The sequence below is a fragment of the Carlito syrichta genome, unplaced genomic scaffold, assembly GCF_000164805.1.
Source record: "Carlito syrichta isolate Samal-C Ts95f unplaced genomic scaffold, Tarsius_syrichta-2.0.1 Scaffold312570, whole genome shotgun sequence".
Classification (NCBI taxonomy): Eukaryota; Metazoa; Chordata; class Mammalia; order Primates; family Tarsiidae; genus Carlito; species Carlito syrichta.
Window position 1 is genome coordinate 667040 of NW_007256666.1, and position 17628 is coordinate 684667.

Here is a 17628-nt window from a genome sequence, read left to right on the forward strand (position 1 = left end):
GATCACCGGAGCCCAGTAGGTCGAGGCTGCGGTGACCGGGAACGGCCACTGCACTCCAGTCTGGGTGACAGAGTGAGACTCCAACTCAAAAAAAAAAAAAGAAATACTAGGTTAGAAGCACCGTGGATTTGACTAATATGATTGTTACTGTGGTCTCAAGACAAGTCAGCCACTTCTGGCCTACTCCAGTCTAGCTTCCATTTTAAACAGTCCTTTACATATGTGTGTTCTTTTACATTGTAATCTTTCATTCTCATAGCTATGTTATGTAAGCACATGTCTATGTATTGATATGATTAAAAGGATGGACTAGGGTTGGGCATTGTTTTAAACATTTTGAGTTGTGTCTAAGATTGGGAGTAAATTAAAAAGTACAATAGAGATAAAAACTTAGAATTAGTCTAATAAAAGAAAGGAACTAAAAAGGGCCCTGCTGAGGAAAGAACAGAACTCCATCTTCCAAAGATGGATTATAGCAGGTGGAAAAGTACATTACCAATGTTGTGAAACTTTCCTTATGCTTTATTCTTATTTTTTCTCTCATCTTTATGTGAATATTAGATCTATATTGTTTATGTTATATAATAAAAATTTCTCTAGGACAGTTGATTCATTTCTTTTCATTTCCTTAAGCCTGGAGAAAATGCAGAAAGATACCGGTACAGGAAAAGAATCTGTTCTCCCTGCTGTGCTTCATAAACCTACTGTGTCCCGTACTGACCACATCTGGCACTATGATGAAGAATATCTTCCAGATGCCTCCAAGCCTGCTTCTGCCAACACCCCTGAGCAGGCAGATGGTGGTGGCAGCAATGGATTTATAGCTGTTAACTTGAGCTCTTACAAGCAAGAGATTGATTCCAAAGAATGGGTGATTGTGGACAAGGAGCAGGATCTTCAGGATTTTAGGACAAATGAGGCTTTAGGTCACAAAACAACTGGAAGCCCTTCTGATGAGGAGCCCGAAGTGCTTCAAGTCCTGGAGGAATCACCTCAAGATGAAAAGCTCCGATTATGTCCTTGGGCAAAAAATGATCATTTAAAGAAGGAAACCTCAGGTGTGGTCTTACCACTTTCTACAGAATGTCCTGCCACTGCTGCTTCAGAACAATATACAGATAGGATGGAACTCCAGGCTGGAGCTGCTAGTCAGTTTATTGCAGCGACACCCACAAGTCTAATGGAGGCACAAGCGGAAGGACCCCTTACAGCGGTAAGAAATATGTTCCTATCATTATTTGTTATTATCCACTGAAGCTGCTATTAAGAAAGGACTAATAGTTGATCACCTAAGCTTTTTCAGTAGAGGCCTAAGTTTGTCAAATGGGTAAAGGGGGTGATATTTGGACTAAGTGCTATAGTCAACCCTCCAATATGAAATTTTTCAAAAAATGAGGTTTTCTTTCATTGTACCAAATTCAATATACAAAATGTCATTATAACCTAATTTGATATAACATTTCTAATTAAAAAACAAGAGGTATCAATCCATATATGTTTATAGATAGTATGATTTTTTAAAAATTTGTAATTCTGGGGCCAGGCTCAGGCTCAGTCTGTAATCCCAGCACTTTGGGAGGCCGAGGCGAGTGGATTGCCTGAGCTCACGGGTTGGAGACCAGCCCGGGTGACTTGGCGAAACCTCATCTCTACAGTAAAAAAAAAAAAAAAAATTAGCCAGGCATGGTAGCGCGTGCCTGTAGTTCCTACTACTTAAAAAGCTGAGGTGGAAGGATCACTGGAGCCCAGCAGGTCGATGCATGGGTGGCCATGAGCATGCCACTGTATTCCAGCCTGGGCAACAGAGTGAGATTCCAACTCAAAAAAATTAAAAATAAAAATAAAATAAAGTTTGTAATTTTAGAGATTTTTACTATATATTTATTTGCTGAAGAAGGCATATATTTAACCATTCATGGTTTGTTCTTGACACTATATACCTTTGCTAAGTCCAAGCTTTTTATTCTCTTTCTCTTTTGTAACCTCCATCCAGAAATTTCTCATACTTTACATTCTGTTTTTGAGTTGGAGTCTCACCGCTTCACCCAGGTTGGAGTGCAGTGGCGTGCACCACAGCCTTAACCTCCTGGGACTCCTTCCACCTCAGCCTTCTGAGTAACTGGGACTATAGGTGTGCACCGCCACACCCCGCTAATTTTTTTATTTTTTTGTAGAGATGAGGTCTCACTATGTTGCCCAGGCTAGTCTCAAACTCCTAAGCTCAAGTAATCTTCCCATTTGGCCTCCCAAAGTACTGGGATTACAGACTTGAGTCACCATACTCAGTTTACATTCTTCTTAAACAATAGTTTTTCAGTTTTGATGGCCACCGTTTAAGGCCTCACTTTGGTAGGTATGAGATAAAGTGAGCTCAGGAATCTTCATTTTAATAAGCAGGTAGAGGCAGTTATGATACAGGTCTTTTGCAGAGGAAACTTTTGAGGAAACACCTGTTTACTCTCAGTTTTGAACATTCAGCTGTAGAGAAGCCTGTTACCAGTAAACAGTGATGCCCCTGGTGATTGTGTGAGCAGGAGGAACTCCAGAAAAGCCAGAGATGGACAAACAAAGCCCCCAAAGGCCTCCAGGCAATAAAGAACTGTGTACACACATCTTCAGCATCCACAGGCACATCTGTCTTTATGTGATGGGAGTTGACCGATTTCCTTAAATTTCATAATCTTCTAGCAGTCACCCTCTCACAACTCATTAGAAAATAGCATTGTCCCCCAAACTGAAATGTTTTCTATTAGAACACAATTCCACATGCAGGTATGGAACAGTGAGAAAAGACACCAATGAAATTTTATTTTGTTAACAGTTCTGAGAAATTTACTTGTGCTCCAAAATAGGGATAGTAATACCTGCCTGCTTTTTTCACCAATCAGAGTTAGTAAGTCTTTCCTTCTTTCCCAGGACTGCTTTGTACAGTAAGGTTGTTCATGGCATTAGAGGGACCTAGCCAAGGAAACAAATTGGGGCTGAAATATAACCCCAAGTTTGCTTTCTTTTTTTTTTGAGTTGGAGTCTCACTCTGTCGCCCAGACTGGAGGGCAGTGGCCACCGCAGCCTCGACCTGCTGGGTTCCGGCGATCCTTCCACCTCAGCCTTCCGAGCAGCTGGAATTACAGGCACGCGCTACGATGCCCAACTAATTTTTTGATTTATTGTAGACATGAAGTCTCGCCTGCCCAGGCAGGTCTCGAACCCGCAGGCTCAGGCAATCCATTCACCTCAGCCTCCCAAAGACGCGGGATTACAGGCTGAGCCACCAAGCCTGGCCCAACTTTGCTTTTTAAACTGTGAATCTCAGCACAGGACTGTTTCCCCTCTGAAGGACATTCTTTTCCAAATTGTATAAAGGTACCTTGTAGGCTAGAAGCAAATCCTACCACTTTTCTCCCGTCTTTTTTTCACCCTCACCTTTCCTGTTTCCATCATTCCCTCTTTCCACCTTCCTGGGTTCACGTTCTTCTTTTCTTTGACTTTGCTATGCTATGTACTATTATGCAAGCATTTTTCTAGTAGCATTCTGGTGTGCCTTCCCCCACAGAAGCTTTCTAAAGCTTTGGCTCCATTTCTAGTTTTTACCCTCTCTCAGTGCTCACCTATCCACAAAGATTTTTCTCATGGTTTTCTTACACTATCTGCAGTGTTTTCTCTGTCAAGTGTTTGAGAGACTTGTATTCATGTATTTGATAAGCTTGACCTTACTTTTAGATATCTTTTAATAAAATTCTTTCTCTTAACTGAAGTTCTCTAACTGTCAGTTATATCATTTGCATACTTATATCTCAAGGTTTTCGTTTCTTTTTTTTTTTAAATCAGAGTCTCACTGTCGCCTAGGCTGGAGTGTAGTGGCACACTCACAGCCACCGCAGCCTCAACCTGCTGGGCTCAGGTGATCCTTCTGCCTCAGTCTATAGCTAGAACTACAGATGTGCGCTACCACACCCAGCTAATTTTTTGATTTATTGTAGAGACGTGGTCTTTCCAAGTTGCCCAGGCTGGTCTTGAACCCTGGGCTCAGGCAATCCACTCACCTCTGCCTCCCAAAGTGCTGGGATTACAGGTTTGAGCCATTGCACCTGGCTTGTTTTTCTAAGAGACAAGATCTCACTCTATCACCTAAGCTGGAGTGCAGCAGCATGAGTATAGCTCACTGTAACCTCGACCCCCCTGGGCTCAAGTTGTCCTCCCACCTCAGCCTCCCAAGTAGTTAGGATTATAGGTATATGCCACCACACCCACCATTGTTTTATTTTCTTGTAGAGATGGGGGTCTTGCCATGTTGTCCAAGCTGCTCTTAAACTCCTGGCCCCAAACAGTCCTCCTACCTCAGCTTCCCAAAGTGCTGGGATTACAGGCATGAGCTCCTAGCCTTTTCTAAGATACTAAATTTCCCATTTCTTACGCTTTGGATGAAAATATATTTATCTTGATTTTCTTCCTGAGACTTAAATCAGGGTTTACTTTTACAAAGCAGTTGGTCTCACATCCCTAGTTTACCACAGATACATTAAATAGAGAGTGCTGCCAGTTAATCTTTTCAGATCTCTTGCAGCTCTGATTTTTACTCTAGCTTGGACAATGTGATAAAGCATATTACTGTTCTATCCGAACACTTTAAAATAAGATATATTCTGATGGGAAACTGAGTTCGTTCATTTATGTCTTTTTCACGCAGGATTATTTCTTTTTTATGATGATATGAAGGGAAACTATGCTAATATCTTAGTAGAGAGAAATAAACAAAGCAGGCTGGGCATGGTGGTTCATACCAGTATTCCCAAATTTTTGGGAGGCCGAAGCAGGAGGATCACTTGAGGCCAGGAATTTGAGAACAACCTGGGCAACATAGCAAGACTCCTGGTTCTACAAAAAATTTAAAAATTAGCTGAGTGTGGTGGCACATGCCTGTAGTCCCAGTGATTCAGGAGGCTGAAGTAGAAGAATTTTTTGAGCCCAAGAGTTCGAGACTGCAGTGAACTATGATCGTGCCACTGCACTTCTGCCTGGTCAACAGAGCAAGACCTTGTCTCAATAAAAAAAAAAAAAAAAAAAAAAAGACAAAGCAAAAGTTAACCTATTTATATTACAAATATAGTTGGGATATTAAATTAACATGCTAAGAACTTCGGGTATGCTTTAGTTCTCTTTATTACAAGAGAGTTGTCAGCCTTGTTTAGGACTTCCCTTATCCATATATATGAAACCACTTATTATCAAATAGCTTGTATAAAATTTTTATATAATATATTTTGAAAAATGGATATATTTGCTAGATTGAAAAGAAACTAATTTGAGATTAATTCGGAAATTAGTTTTTCTCCCAGGGCAAATAGTGATGAAATCGGTTCAGTATAAATCATTTCTAAAGAAGATGCTGAACAACATGGGTTTCAAGGGAGTAAAATAAGGCCAAGCTTTGACTTATAGAAGATATATTAAATTTACATTTTGATTAGCAAATGGAGAGATAAAATTAAACTGGCATAAATGAACGAGTATAGAGAAGAAAAGGAAACAATACAACTTGAACTCCTTCCAAAAGAGGCCTAACTACTGATCCAGAATGACATTAACTATAGGAAAGAATGTGAACAGTTTTGTGTGATGTTATGTGACTGTTGATAGGGAGAAGGATGAACTTTAACCAGTGATGTTGCAAAAGTGGAAGAGTTACTACCCGCAGAATAGAGAGGCAGATTGTACCACATGATCTCTTGGTTCTAAATAGTCCTTTAGAAAGCCAGTGTTTCATTTTAATATTACCTTTAGAAGCGGTATAAGTGTGACTGCAACTAATAGCACCACCTACATGTTGTCTATTGCTGTGTAACAAATTACCCCCAAACTTCATAGCTTTACACAACAAGCAGTAATTATTTCACACAGTTTCTGTGGTTGGAAATACAGGAGTGGTCCTTAGTTCAGTGGTTCTGGTGCACAGTCTCTCATGAGGTTATTGTCAAACTGTCAGCCAGAGTTGAAATCATCTTAAGGTATGACTGGGATGGGAAGATTTACTTCCAAGCTCACTCATATGGCTATTAGCAGGCCTCAGATCCTCACTGACTATTGGGCAGAGACTTTAGTTCCTCACCATTTGGGTATGTCCATATTGACATGACATCCAGCTTTCCCAGTGAGTGAGGTGAGAAAGAGACATAGATGGAGGAAGAGATGGAGCGAACATGCCCCCACCAAGATAGATGCCATTATAAAAGATATCTTTTATAATCTAACTCAGAACGGGCATTCTGTCACTTCTGCCATATTCTGTTAGTCACACAGACTAACTCTGCACAATGTAGGAAGGACCATACAAGGGTGTGAATACCAGGAGGCAGAAGTCACTGGGGACCATTTTAGAGGCTGGCTACCATATTACCTTATATTTATATTATACAGAATACTTCCATATTTGATCTCAACAGCAACTCCATGGAGCAAGCAGAGGGAATATTATTATTCCTTCTTGGTGTCACTGAAGGCACCAAACCTCAGGATAGGGAGATGTTTCATGAAGTCATATGACTGGTAGGCTAGGACTGGTGTTCTATCCCTCATACCAGGAGATCGTACCTCATACCAGTCTTCTGTTCCTCATACCAAGACATTATCAGCGTACTAAAGGACTTTCTTCATTGACTTGTTTTTTAGAGGTAAAGAAGAGGAAAGAGGGCCAGGCATAGGGGTTCACACCTATAATCCTAGCACTTTAGGAGGCCAAGGTAAGAAGATTGCTTGAGCCCAGGACTAACCTAGGTAACATAGCAAGACCTCATCTCTACAAAAATTAAAAAATTAGCTGGGCATGGTAGCACATGCCTGTAGTCCTAGCTACTCAGGAGGCTGAGGTAGAAGGATTACCTGAGCCCAGAAGGTCAAGGCCTTGATTGTGCCACTGCCCTTCAGCCAGGTGACAAAGTGAGACTCTGACAAAAAAAAAAAAAAAAAAACGAGGATGAAGTGGAAAGAGGGTATGAAGTAATGCACCAAAAAAAGGCAGGACCAATACAGGGAGTAGCAGAATTTTTATAATCTATCTGTTAACCAGCATCTGTTGAGAGAGTTTCTCTGGCTGTATTTACAGGAGTACCAATACCCAGTACTAATAAAATATAAATTAGTTAACTGCAATGCCTTAATTCTGTGCTTTTCGTTTCTTCAGACCTGTGAGGTATCTGCTTTACGCTATACTTTAGGGATACAAGTTTGGCATCAACCTATCAGGTTGGCAATAAAAACCTACACTGGTCAGGGCTTGGTGGCTCAGCCTGTAATCCCAGCACTTTGGGAGGCCGAGGAGAGTGGATTGTCTTAGCCTGCAGGTTCAAGACCAGCCCGGGCAACTTGGCAAGACCTCGTCTCTACAATACATCAAAAATTAGCCGGGCATGGTAGTGCATGCCTGTAGTTCCTGCTGTTTGGAAGGCTGAGGTGGATGGATCGCTGGAGCCCAGCAGGTCGACACTGGGGTGATCGTGAGTGTGCCACTGCACTCCAGCCTGGGCGACAGAGTGAGACTCCAACTCAAAAATAAAAAGAAAAAAGAAAACCTACATCTAGCCAATTACCTTATAAAACTTGAAATGATTGTAGTGGGCTATGTATAAGAATAAGAACACAGACAAATCTGCCTAGGACTGAAAAGTGTGATTTGGGGCATTTTTATTTTCTAAACAATAGCTTATTTTCTTAAAAAAAATAATTCCATGGTGAAGACGCTTTACTTTCATAATTACAGAGATAAGAAAAATTTAAAATCTTTCTGGAAATGTTAACAGTTTGAAAATATGTGAACTTTTAATAAGGATTAAGTTTACAGGCAGGAACTAGGTTTAATTGGCTCATGCCTGTAATCTCAGCACTTTGGGAGGCCAAAGCAGGAGGATTGCTTGAAATCAGGAGTTAGAGACCAACCTGGACAACGTAGCAAGACCTCGTTTCTTAAGAAAAAAGTTTGCTGGAGGAAGATGCGAATGTCAGACAAAGAGAACAGAATGTGCAAAGGCCTAAAGGTTTGAAGCACCAGCTAGCAATGCATTTAAATAAGTGATCCAGAAATGTTAGGCAGAAGAAAGAGGCTGAAGACTAGCTATAAATGGTAAGGTTATGAAAGGCCTTGCCTGCCATGTTGGGATGTGTGGACTGTGGGACAAGGGACTGTGCCACCTTTGAGGCAGTGGAGAAACATGCTCTTTGGTGACAGAATAGGGGAGAATGGGCGCGGGCAGCAGCCAGTGAGGAGGCTTTGACAGTAGTCTGGGCAGATATGATGGAAGCAATGAAGATTTGAGAGACATTTCAATTTGAAATAGTAATCCCACTTGGTTTTTCTAGTGAGATGTATTCTACTTGTTTGAATACTTTGTATCAACTAGAGTGTGTGAAAGCTCATGGAGTACTCAGAGCCTCCACTGAAACAGGAATGATCCATACTTGTATTAATAGATGTACACTTTAATAATGTGAAAAGAAAGACTTTGGTTTGCCACCTGATTAACATCTTAAAATGAATTTTTCAGAAAAGTTTAATATATGTGCACTGACAGGGGAGTGGCCAAATGACAATGGATTCCTATTTTTGTTGTTGTTTTTTGTTTGTTTTGAGTTGGAGTCTCACCCTGGCTGGAGTGTAGTGGCACACTCACGGCTACCACAGCCTCCACCTGCTGGGTTCGGGTGATCCTTCTGCCTCAGCCTTCCAGGTAGCTGCAATTACAGCACGCGCCACCATGCCCTGCTAATTTTTTGATTTATTCTCAAGATTAGGTCTCACCAAGTTGCCTAGGCTGGTCTGGGTTGTTTCTTAGACCCTGGGCATCAACAAGTACTCTGGCTTGGGGGTATGTCAACTGCTTGGTGGTTTGGGGGTCTCTCCTGCTCAAGGGAGGACTTCTAGTGTGGGACTGTCAGACTGTTTCTCTGCCTGAAAGTGTCGGCAGCAGGAGTTGGTTTCCCTGATGTGCAAGGCCAGAGTCCCAGCTGATCCTGGTCCAGTATCTAAGCAGTGGGGTCATGTCAGCCACCCCGTGTGCTTGGTAAAATGAAGATGGAGACCCATGGCAGTAACTACTGGCCTCCAGAACAGGACACACCCCAGAGATGGTGCCTCGAGCTGCGACAACTTGGCTTACAGGGTTGGGTGGGGTGAGAAGGGCACACATGGTTCTCCTCACCCAGGGTAATGTATCTGCATGAATTTCCAGCAGTTTCCCAAGCTGGGAGATTGTGGGATTGGTAGTAAGGGTTGCAGATGTTTGCACTGGCAATGGAGGCTGGTAGGGACCTTCTGCTTTTTTTTTTCCCCTGCAACAGGAAGGTTTTCTTGACTTCAGACAAATCTGAGTGGGGAAAAACAGGCAGGCAGTGGGTGGGTGCCTCCATGCTGCCCTCCTGGGCTTCTAGGCACCACTCTCTTGCTGCACTCTAGCATTCTCCCTTTGACACTCAGCAAATCTTAGTTGTTTATTTGTTGCCTTGGTCCTATTTTGTTGGGAGGGGGGTGCCAGGCACCTCTAGTCAACCATCTTGTTCCCATTTTTTTTCATACGGCCTTTTAATATTCAAATGTTACCAATGCTGTGTACTGGTTTTTAATAGAAATAAAACTTTAGGACATAAAATCATGGTTCAGTAATAATATTTTAGTTTTATTCATAATTTTCAACACTTGCATAAAGTAGTATAAAAATGCTTTAAACAAAAGAAGTCCATAGTGGAATTTATAACCCAAAGACATTGAATGGTTAAAATTTAATTTTTTAATAGGTTGTTAATTTGTTTTCTGTAATTCAGTTATTCTTGACCGTATTAGGAACCAATAAATTATTCTACTACTTATATCTCTTCTAAATTGTCTCTGTCAACAGACAAAAATGAGATGTAGACATTTTATATACCACATATCTTTCCTTTGGAAAAATAACTGGAATGGATGATGAATTTCCCAAAGTTTTTATTATCTTAGTATCATTGGAGTCCTTGAATGAGAGAAAAGTAAAAGGATAATTTGTAAATTAAAAAGCATATGGTAGTTGGTCTGCAGTTCATTGTTTCTTGCTAGTAGCCAGTTCGAAACATGGAGTGACTGAAAAATAATGAGGCTGCTTTACCTGAACTGCAAAGTAATGACACTAATTTTAGTAAAATTTAGTACTAGGTATTAATAAAATATAAAGTATGAAAGAAATGGAAAATATTGAAGTTCTTTTCTAATTCTACAGAAAGGTGTACATGATGCAATTTGAGAACAGAAGACAGGAAATGATTGAATTAATGCCTAAATGAAATGTTTATGAATTATAGAAATTAAGGATATGAAAGATGCTTATGACTTACTGGCAGATCATGTATTTAGTCCATTTGTAGAGTATCCCGTATGATAATTGCTTTTATGTCTTTATGGTCTAAGGCTAAGGAAGCTATTTTCAGCTACACTTAGAATTAGCTTTCTCTTCTCTGCACTCAACTATTGATTCTACATTTTCTCCTTTTATTTTGTCAGGCAATGTTTTTGCAGACTCAGTTTCCCAGACTTCATTTCAGAGCATGCAATATGTGTCAGCAGGCTGCGTATAACTTTGAAGATTCTGAAGTCCTATCTATGACTTCTTGCTTGTATTTTTCCTCATTTGTGAATTTGTATTACTTTTTTTTTTTGAGTGGGAGTCTCACTTTGTCACCCAGACTGGAGTGCAGTGGCCACTCCCAGCCACCGCAGCCTCAACCTGCTGGGCTCCGGCGATCCTTCCACCTCAGCCTTCTGAGTAGTTGGAAAAAAAAAAAAGAGAGAGAGAGAGAGAGAAAGAGAAAGAGAGAGAAACTACAAAATGAAATTTTTTTTTTTTTTGAGTTGTAGTCTCACTCCGCCACTCAAGCACTTACGGCCACCCCAGCGTCAGCCTGCTGGACTCTGGAGATCCTTCTGCCTCAGCCTTCCAAGTAGCCAGAACTTCAGGCACACGCTACCACACCCTGCTAATTTTTTAAAAATTTATTGTAGAGACAAGGTCTCGCCAAGTTGCCCGGGCTGATCTCAAACCCATGGGCTCAAGCAATCCACTTGTCTAGGCCTCCCAGAGTGCTGGGATTACAGGCTGAGCCACCAAGCCTGGCCACCTAAAGTGAAATTTTTAAAAGTTATTTAAGGAATACTTTATAACATTTAAAGTATTATAGAAATATTATATAGGAATAACTTATGCACAGTTTATCTTTATTGCTCAGAATCTTTTCAAGAACAATTCTCCTCTCTGGTGATTTATATATATTTTATTTTTTTATTATTGTCATTTTGAGTTGTTTGTTTTTTGTTTGTTTTTTGAGATAGAGTCTTTCCTAAACTGGTCTTAAATTCATCCTCCCACCTCAGCCTCCCACGTAGTTGGGGTTATAGGAACATGCCATTGTACCTGGCTCATATATATTTTCTATATACAAGATAGTCACTCTGTTTTTCATCCCACACATACTGCATATATCCTGAATCTTAAATGAGTTAATCTCAGAACTGTAGAAATTAACCCTAGCGTCAATCTCAGACCAGTAGAGTATTAATTCTGTGACACTGCTGAGTTCATTTTGACTGATGTACTTAGAATTTCATTTAATAATAAGGTGACTATTTTTGATTTCCTTTAAATATTGGTAATCATCTCCCTTGGCATTATTTGGCATTTAATATCATTTCACACTTGGTTTTCTTATCATGATTACTTTTGGGTCATAAGAAGTAAATTTTGAAAAGTGAATTACTGTAAATTTTAGATTTCAATATCATTTTTAAAATATACTAGAAAATTGCCATCTGCCTAAATAAATTTTAGAGTAATTAAAAGAAAGTTACAAGTATGAGGTAACTTCCTGAAGGGAAACAGCACCAACAGAACTTAGTGCTTTTCCCCAAAGTCATTTTAGGTTTGGGATTATTGCCAAGAGATCAGATCAGAACCTAAATAACCTGTCTTGGATTAACCTGAAAGATCTTCAGGATTCTAGTTACATTTAGGAGCTATTCTAGAATGTTAGTTTGGTGATTTTTCCTGGGCTGGGCTTAGGACAAGCTTTACAAATCCATAAAATAAATTGTATTCCTGACATAAACTGAAATAATTCTAAACACCTTAACTGACCCTGAGACCACACTGGTTTCTTGACACCTTTGGATTAGAGATTGAGACTAAGCTAAATCTCCCATGATTGTTTCAAATTCATTTGCATTGTATTCAGACCAATTTCTATAGTTTTCCAAGAACTTAATGGGTTTCATTAAGTGACTTGAACTTAATTGATTTCTCAAAAAGGCTTTTTTCTTACCAGTTTATATAGTTATTTTCAGCTTACTTACATGTCACTTTTTAACAAATGTGATGATAAAACTTTAGGTGTCTTTTTTTTTTTTGAGTTGGAATCTCACTCTGTCACCCAGACTGGAGTGCAGTAGCACGCTCACAGCCACTGCAGCCTCAACCTGCTGGGCTCAGGTGATCCTTCCTCCTCAGCCTTCCAAGTAGCTGAAACTACAGGCATGTACCACCACACCCAGCTAATTTTTTTTATTTATTGTAGAGATGAGGTCTTGCCAAGTTGCCCAAGCTGGTCTCAAACCCCTGAGCTCAGGTAATCCTCTCACCTTCGACTCCCAAAGTCCTGGGTTTGCAAGCATGAGTCACCATGCCCAGCTAGGTGACTTAAGAAAGGACATTGTTATTAGATACTGAATCTTATTAAAATAGAATTAAAATTACCTCAGTGGAAGATGAGTAGAATTTTCACTCTTAAAAAATTAGAGGAGAACTGGGTATGGTGGCTCACACCTGTAGTCCCAGCACTTTGGGAGGTGGAGGCAAGAGGATTGCTTGAGCCCATGAGTTTGAGACCAGCCAGCCCGGGCAACATGGTGAGACCTTGTCTCTACAGTAAATTTTTTAAAAATTAGCCAGGAGTAGTGGCACATGCCTGTGGTTCCAGCTACTTGGAAGACTGAGGTAGAAGGATCACCTGAGCCCAGCAGGTCAAGGCTTCGGTGGCTGTCAGAGTGCCACTGCACTCCAGCTTGGGTGACAGAGTGAGATTTCAACTCAAAAAAAACTGGAGAAGATATGAAACATTAGTAAATATCTTTGTATGTCTTTGCTTATAGGAAGATAAAATATTCCTAACATAATTTGATTGATAGACTTTATGGAAAACAACAAAATACATGAAAATTTGAGGTTTTTAAATGAATAGTCATTTGTCAATATTTGTTCTGGCAGGAAATAGAACATTCGAAGGGATTTGGAGAGAATCTAATGTAAGGAACACTGTGCAGATACATGGACAAAATAAGAGAGTCAACAGGACCAGCAATATAGGGAGCCATTCCTACCATGACCCCTGAAAGGGGAGGGGGGACATGGGTGCTAGCAGAACTTGGTGAGAGTCATAGCTGTGAGAAAGAGGCCATAGAAAGGAGCCACCACCAAAGCTGCAGTCCCTAGGGAGGAAGCAGGGAGAATCATTACTCAACCCTGTCTTTTCTCCAACCCTCTGATTCTCTGTTGTATCTTTATTGATATCTTACATAATTTCATTTTAATATTTTTCTCCTCTCTCTCCAGATTACAATTCCTAGACCTTCTGTGGCATCTACACAGTCCACTTCAGGAAGCTTTCACTATGGTCAGCAGCCAGAGAAGAAAGATCTTCAGCCCGTGGAGCCCACTGTGGAACTTTACTCTCCAAGGGAGAACTTCTCTGGCTTAGTTGTGACAGAGGGTGAACCTCCTAGTGGGGGAAGCAGAACAGATTTGGTGCCTCAGATAGATCACACTGGTCATGACATGTTACCCAATATTAGAGAAAGTGACAAATCTCAAGACCTAGGACCAAAAGACCTTCCTGACACTAACAGACTTGTTGTGAAAGAATTTGAGAATTTCCCCGGGGAAACTGAAGAGAAAAGTATTCTTTTAGAGTCCGATAATGAAGATGAGAAGTTAAGTAAAGGGCAGCACTGTATTGAGATCTCCTCTCTCCCAGGAGATTTAGTAACTGTGGACAAGTATCACTCAGCTACCACATCAGAACCTCTTGATGTGACAAAGACACAGACTTTTAGTGTGGTGCCAAATCAAGACAAAAATAATGAGATAATGAAGCTCCTAGTGGTCGGAACTTCAGAAGTTTCTCCAAGAGTTATTGACCCACATATTAAAGGACAAGTAGGCCAGGTAACAGCAGTGCAAAAAAGTAAGATCCCTAAGGATGATGACATCATGAGCGAAGACTTGCCAGGTCACCAAGGAGACCTCTCTACTTTTTTGCACCAAGAGGGTAAGAGAGAGAAAATTGCTCCTAGAAATGGAGAATTATTTCATTGTGTTTCAGAGAATGAACATGGTCCCCCAACCCGGAAGGATATGGTTAGGTCATCCTTTATAACTAGACACAGCCGAATCCCCGTTTTAGCACAAGAGATAGATTCACCTTTTGAATCATCATCTCCAGTCTCTGCAAAAGAAAAACTCCTCCAAAAGAAAGCTTATCAGCCAGACCTAGTCAAGCTTCTAGTGGAAAAAAGGCAACTCAAGTCTTTCCTTGGTGACCTTTCAAGTGCCTCTGATAAATTGCTAGAGGAGAAACTAGCCACTGTTTCTGCTCCCTTTTCTGAGGAGGAAGTCTTCACTCCTTTTTCAAGACTGACAGTTGAGTCTCACCTGAGTAGGTCAGCTGAAGATAACTTTCTGACACCCATCATCTCCCAGTCCAGAAAGAGTAAAATACCACGGCCAGTTTCATGGGTCAACACAGATCAAGTCAATAGCCCAACCTCATCCCAGTTCTTGCCTCGGCCACCACCAGGAAAGCCACCCGCAAGGCCTGGAGTAGAAGCCAGGTAATGCTCACCATATGTTACATGTATAACATTAATTCTGCATCTGCTTTCTTGTAATATGTCAGTGGTATCATTTGTATGTTACTGCTCTTAGTATCTACTTTGTTTCTGGCCTTTCCAAAGCCTCATAGCTTAATGCTGTGGAAGCAGTCAGATTGATCCAGGTTAATTCTCTTTTTTTCAGTTTATTGTGGTAAAATACACATAACATGAAACTTATTCTCTTAACCATTTTTAAGTGCAGTTTAGTGGTATTAAGTACATTCACATTGTTGTGCAGCCATCACCACCATCCATCTCCAGAACTCTTTTAATCCTATAATATTGAAATTCTGTGCCATTAAACAATAAATCTCCATTATCATCTCCCCCACCAATCCCTGGCAACCACCAATCTACTTTCTGTCTCTATGATTTAGACTACTCTGAGTACCTCATATAGGTAGAATCATACAGAATTTGTCTTTTTGTAAATGGCTTATTTTACTTAGCATAATATCTTCAAAGTTTATGCATGTTATAGCATCTGTCCGAGTTTCCTTTTTAAGGTTGAATAGTAAGGACAAAATTACTTCTGTGTCATTTTGGTGTCATTTTGGTATTTGTTTTCTACAAGCTTTATAGCTTTTTATCCCTCATTTGCTACATCATTTTCTTCTTTTACATTTAGTTGACTTTTTATAATGAACCATTTAAATTCTTTTTGTGTATATTCTGTAGCTGTTTTCTTTGTGGTTACCATAGGTGTTACATGTAATATCCTAGAGTTATAACACTCTAATTTGTATTTATACCAGCTTAACTTTAATATCATGTAAAAACTCTGCTTCTTTACATCTTCATCTCCACTCCTTTCTGTTGTTGTCACACAATTACATCTTTATACACTGTGTGTCCAAAAACACAAACTAATAAATTTTAAAATGCATTAGTTTCTTAAATTATGAGGAAAACAAAATATGGAGTTACAAACCATTTTTAGAATAACACTAGCTCTTAATCGTTGCTTTTTTTGAAAACAAAGTATTGTTCTCTTAAGTCATGCAGAATACAAAAAGTAGAGTTATAAACTTGTTACAATAATCGTAGTTTGACCAGGCTTGGTGGCTCAGCCTATAATCCCAGCACTTTGGGAGGCCGAGGTGAGTAGATTGCCTGAGCCCATGGGTTCAAGACCCTCCTGGGCAACTTGGCGAGACCTCATCTCTACAATAAATCAAAAATTAGCTGAGCGTGCTGGTGCATACCTATAGTTTCAGCTACTTGGAAGGCTGAGGTGGAAGGATTGCCGGAGTCCAGCAGGTCAAGGATGTGGTGGCCAGGAGCATGCCACTGCACTCCAGTGTGGGTGACAGAGTGAGACTCCAACTCAAAAAAACAAACAAACAAAAATAGTAGCTTTTATAATTGCCCATGTTTTTGCCTTTACTTAAATCATTATCTCTTCTTCTCTATATTTTATATTTTTTTATTTTTGGATGTAGTCTTACTTTGTCCCCCAGGCTGGAGTGCAGTGCAGTTGTACAGTCAGCTCACTGGTACAACTCCTGGGCTCAAGTGATCCTCCCACCTTGGCCCAAAGTGATGGGATTACAAGTGTGAGCCACTGCACCTGGACTTTATTTCTTCTTCTTCTTCCTTTTTTTTTTTTTTTTTTTTAATATTTCTTTTTGGTTTCTTTTTAGGTTTTCTATCTCTTTACTGTTATTTCCATTTTGTTGATACATTTGTTTTAACTTTCTCCACATCTTACTTTAGTTCTTTGAGTATCTTTAATATAGTTGTTTTAAAGTTTTTGTCTAATAGATCTATCATCAGGTATTTTTCAGGTAAGAATTCTGTTGTTCTGTTTTCTTCCTCTGAATGGGCTATACCTTCCTGTTTCTGTATATGCTTTTAAAATTTTTTGTTGAAAATTAGGTGTTTGAATCTAATAATGTAATAACTCTGAAAATGAGTTTTTTCTCCTTCTTCAGGATTTGATGGGTTTATATATATATGGTTGTAGTCAATCTCTGTGTTGAAGATCAGCCTGAGGTGTAAATTTAAGGTCTTCTTAGGTCTTTTCTGAGCCTACACCTTTTCCTGGGTATGTGTAATTTCCCCAGTATATGTGGTTGCTTTTGAATATCTTAGTCTTTAATGTCTGGCTCCCAAGAGCAGAAAAGAGAAAAATGAAAGATGGAAAAAAAGGGCACTGGCCCTTTAGATCCCCTGGAAGTCACTTCAGCCTGAGGAAAATAGGCTTGCAGCAGTGAGGGGAGATAAAAGAATGGTTGCCCACCTCTTTCTCTGCCCCTCTCTGATCAGAAGCAGCAATGAGCAATCAGCACAGATCTCCAATAATTGAAGGACAGGGCTTTTCATTCATTTTATTATTATTATTATTATTATTATTATTATTATTATTATTATTATTATTATTTTGGGTAGGAGTCTCACTCTGTTGTGCATGCTGGACTGCAGTGGCCACTCCCGGCCATTGCAGCCTTGACCTGCTGGACTCAGGTGATACCTCCGCCTCAGTCTTCCAAGTAGCTGGAACTACAGGCATGTGCCACTATGCCCTGCTAATTTTGTGATTTATTGTAGAGATAAGGTCTTGCCAAATTGTTCAGGCTGGTCTCAAATCCGTGGACTCAGGCAATCCTCTCACCTTGGCCTCCCAAAACACTGGGATTATAGACGTGAGCCACGGTGCCTGACCTTCCTCAGTCTTTAAATGGTGGTTTGATTCA

General features: G+C 40.1%; 1 protein-coding gene across 1 annotated transcript in view; it reads left to right on the plus strand.

The window, feature by feature from the left end:
• Positions 1-14894, plus strand: part of TTBK2 (tau tubulin kinase 2) — a 187299-nt gene extending 172405 nt beyond the window's left edge. The window contains exons 13-14 of the mRNA XM_008069951.2: positions 634-1213; positions 13614-14894. Of these exons, the coding sequence (XP_008068142.1) occupies positions 634-1213; positions 13614-14894 (1861 nt within the window). The remainder of the gene's footprint in view (positions 1-633; positions 1214-13613) is intronic.
• Positions 14895-17628: the final 2734 nt, after the last annotated feature.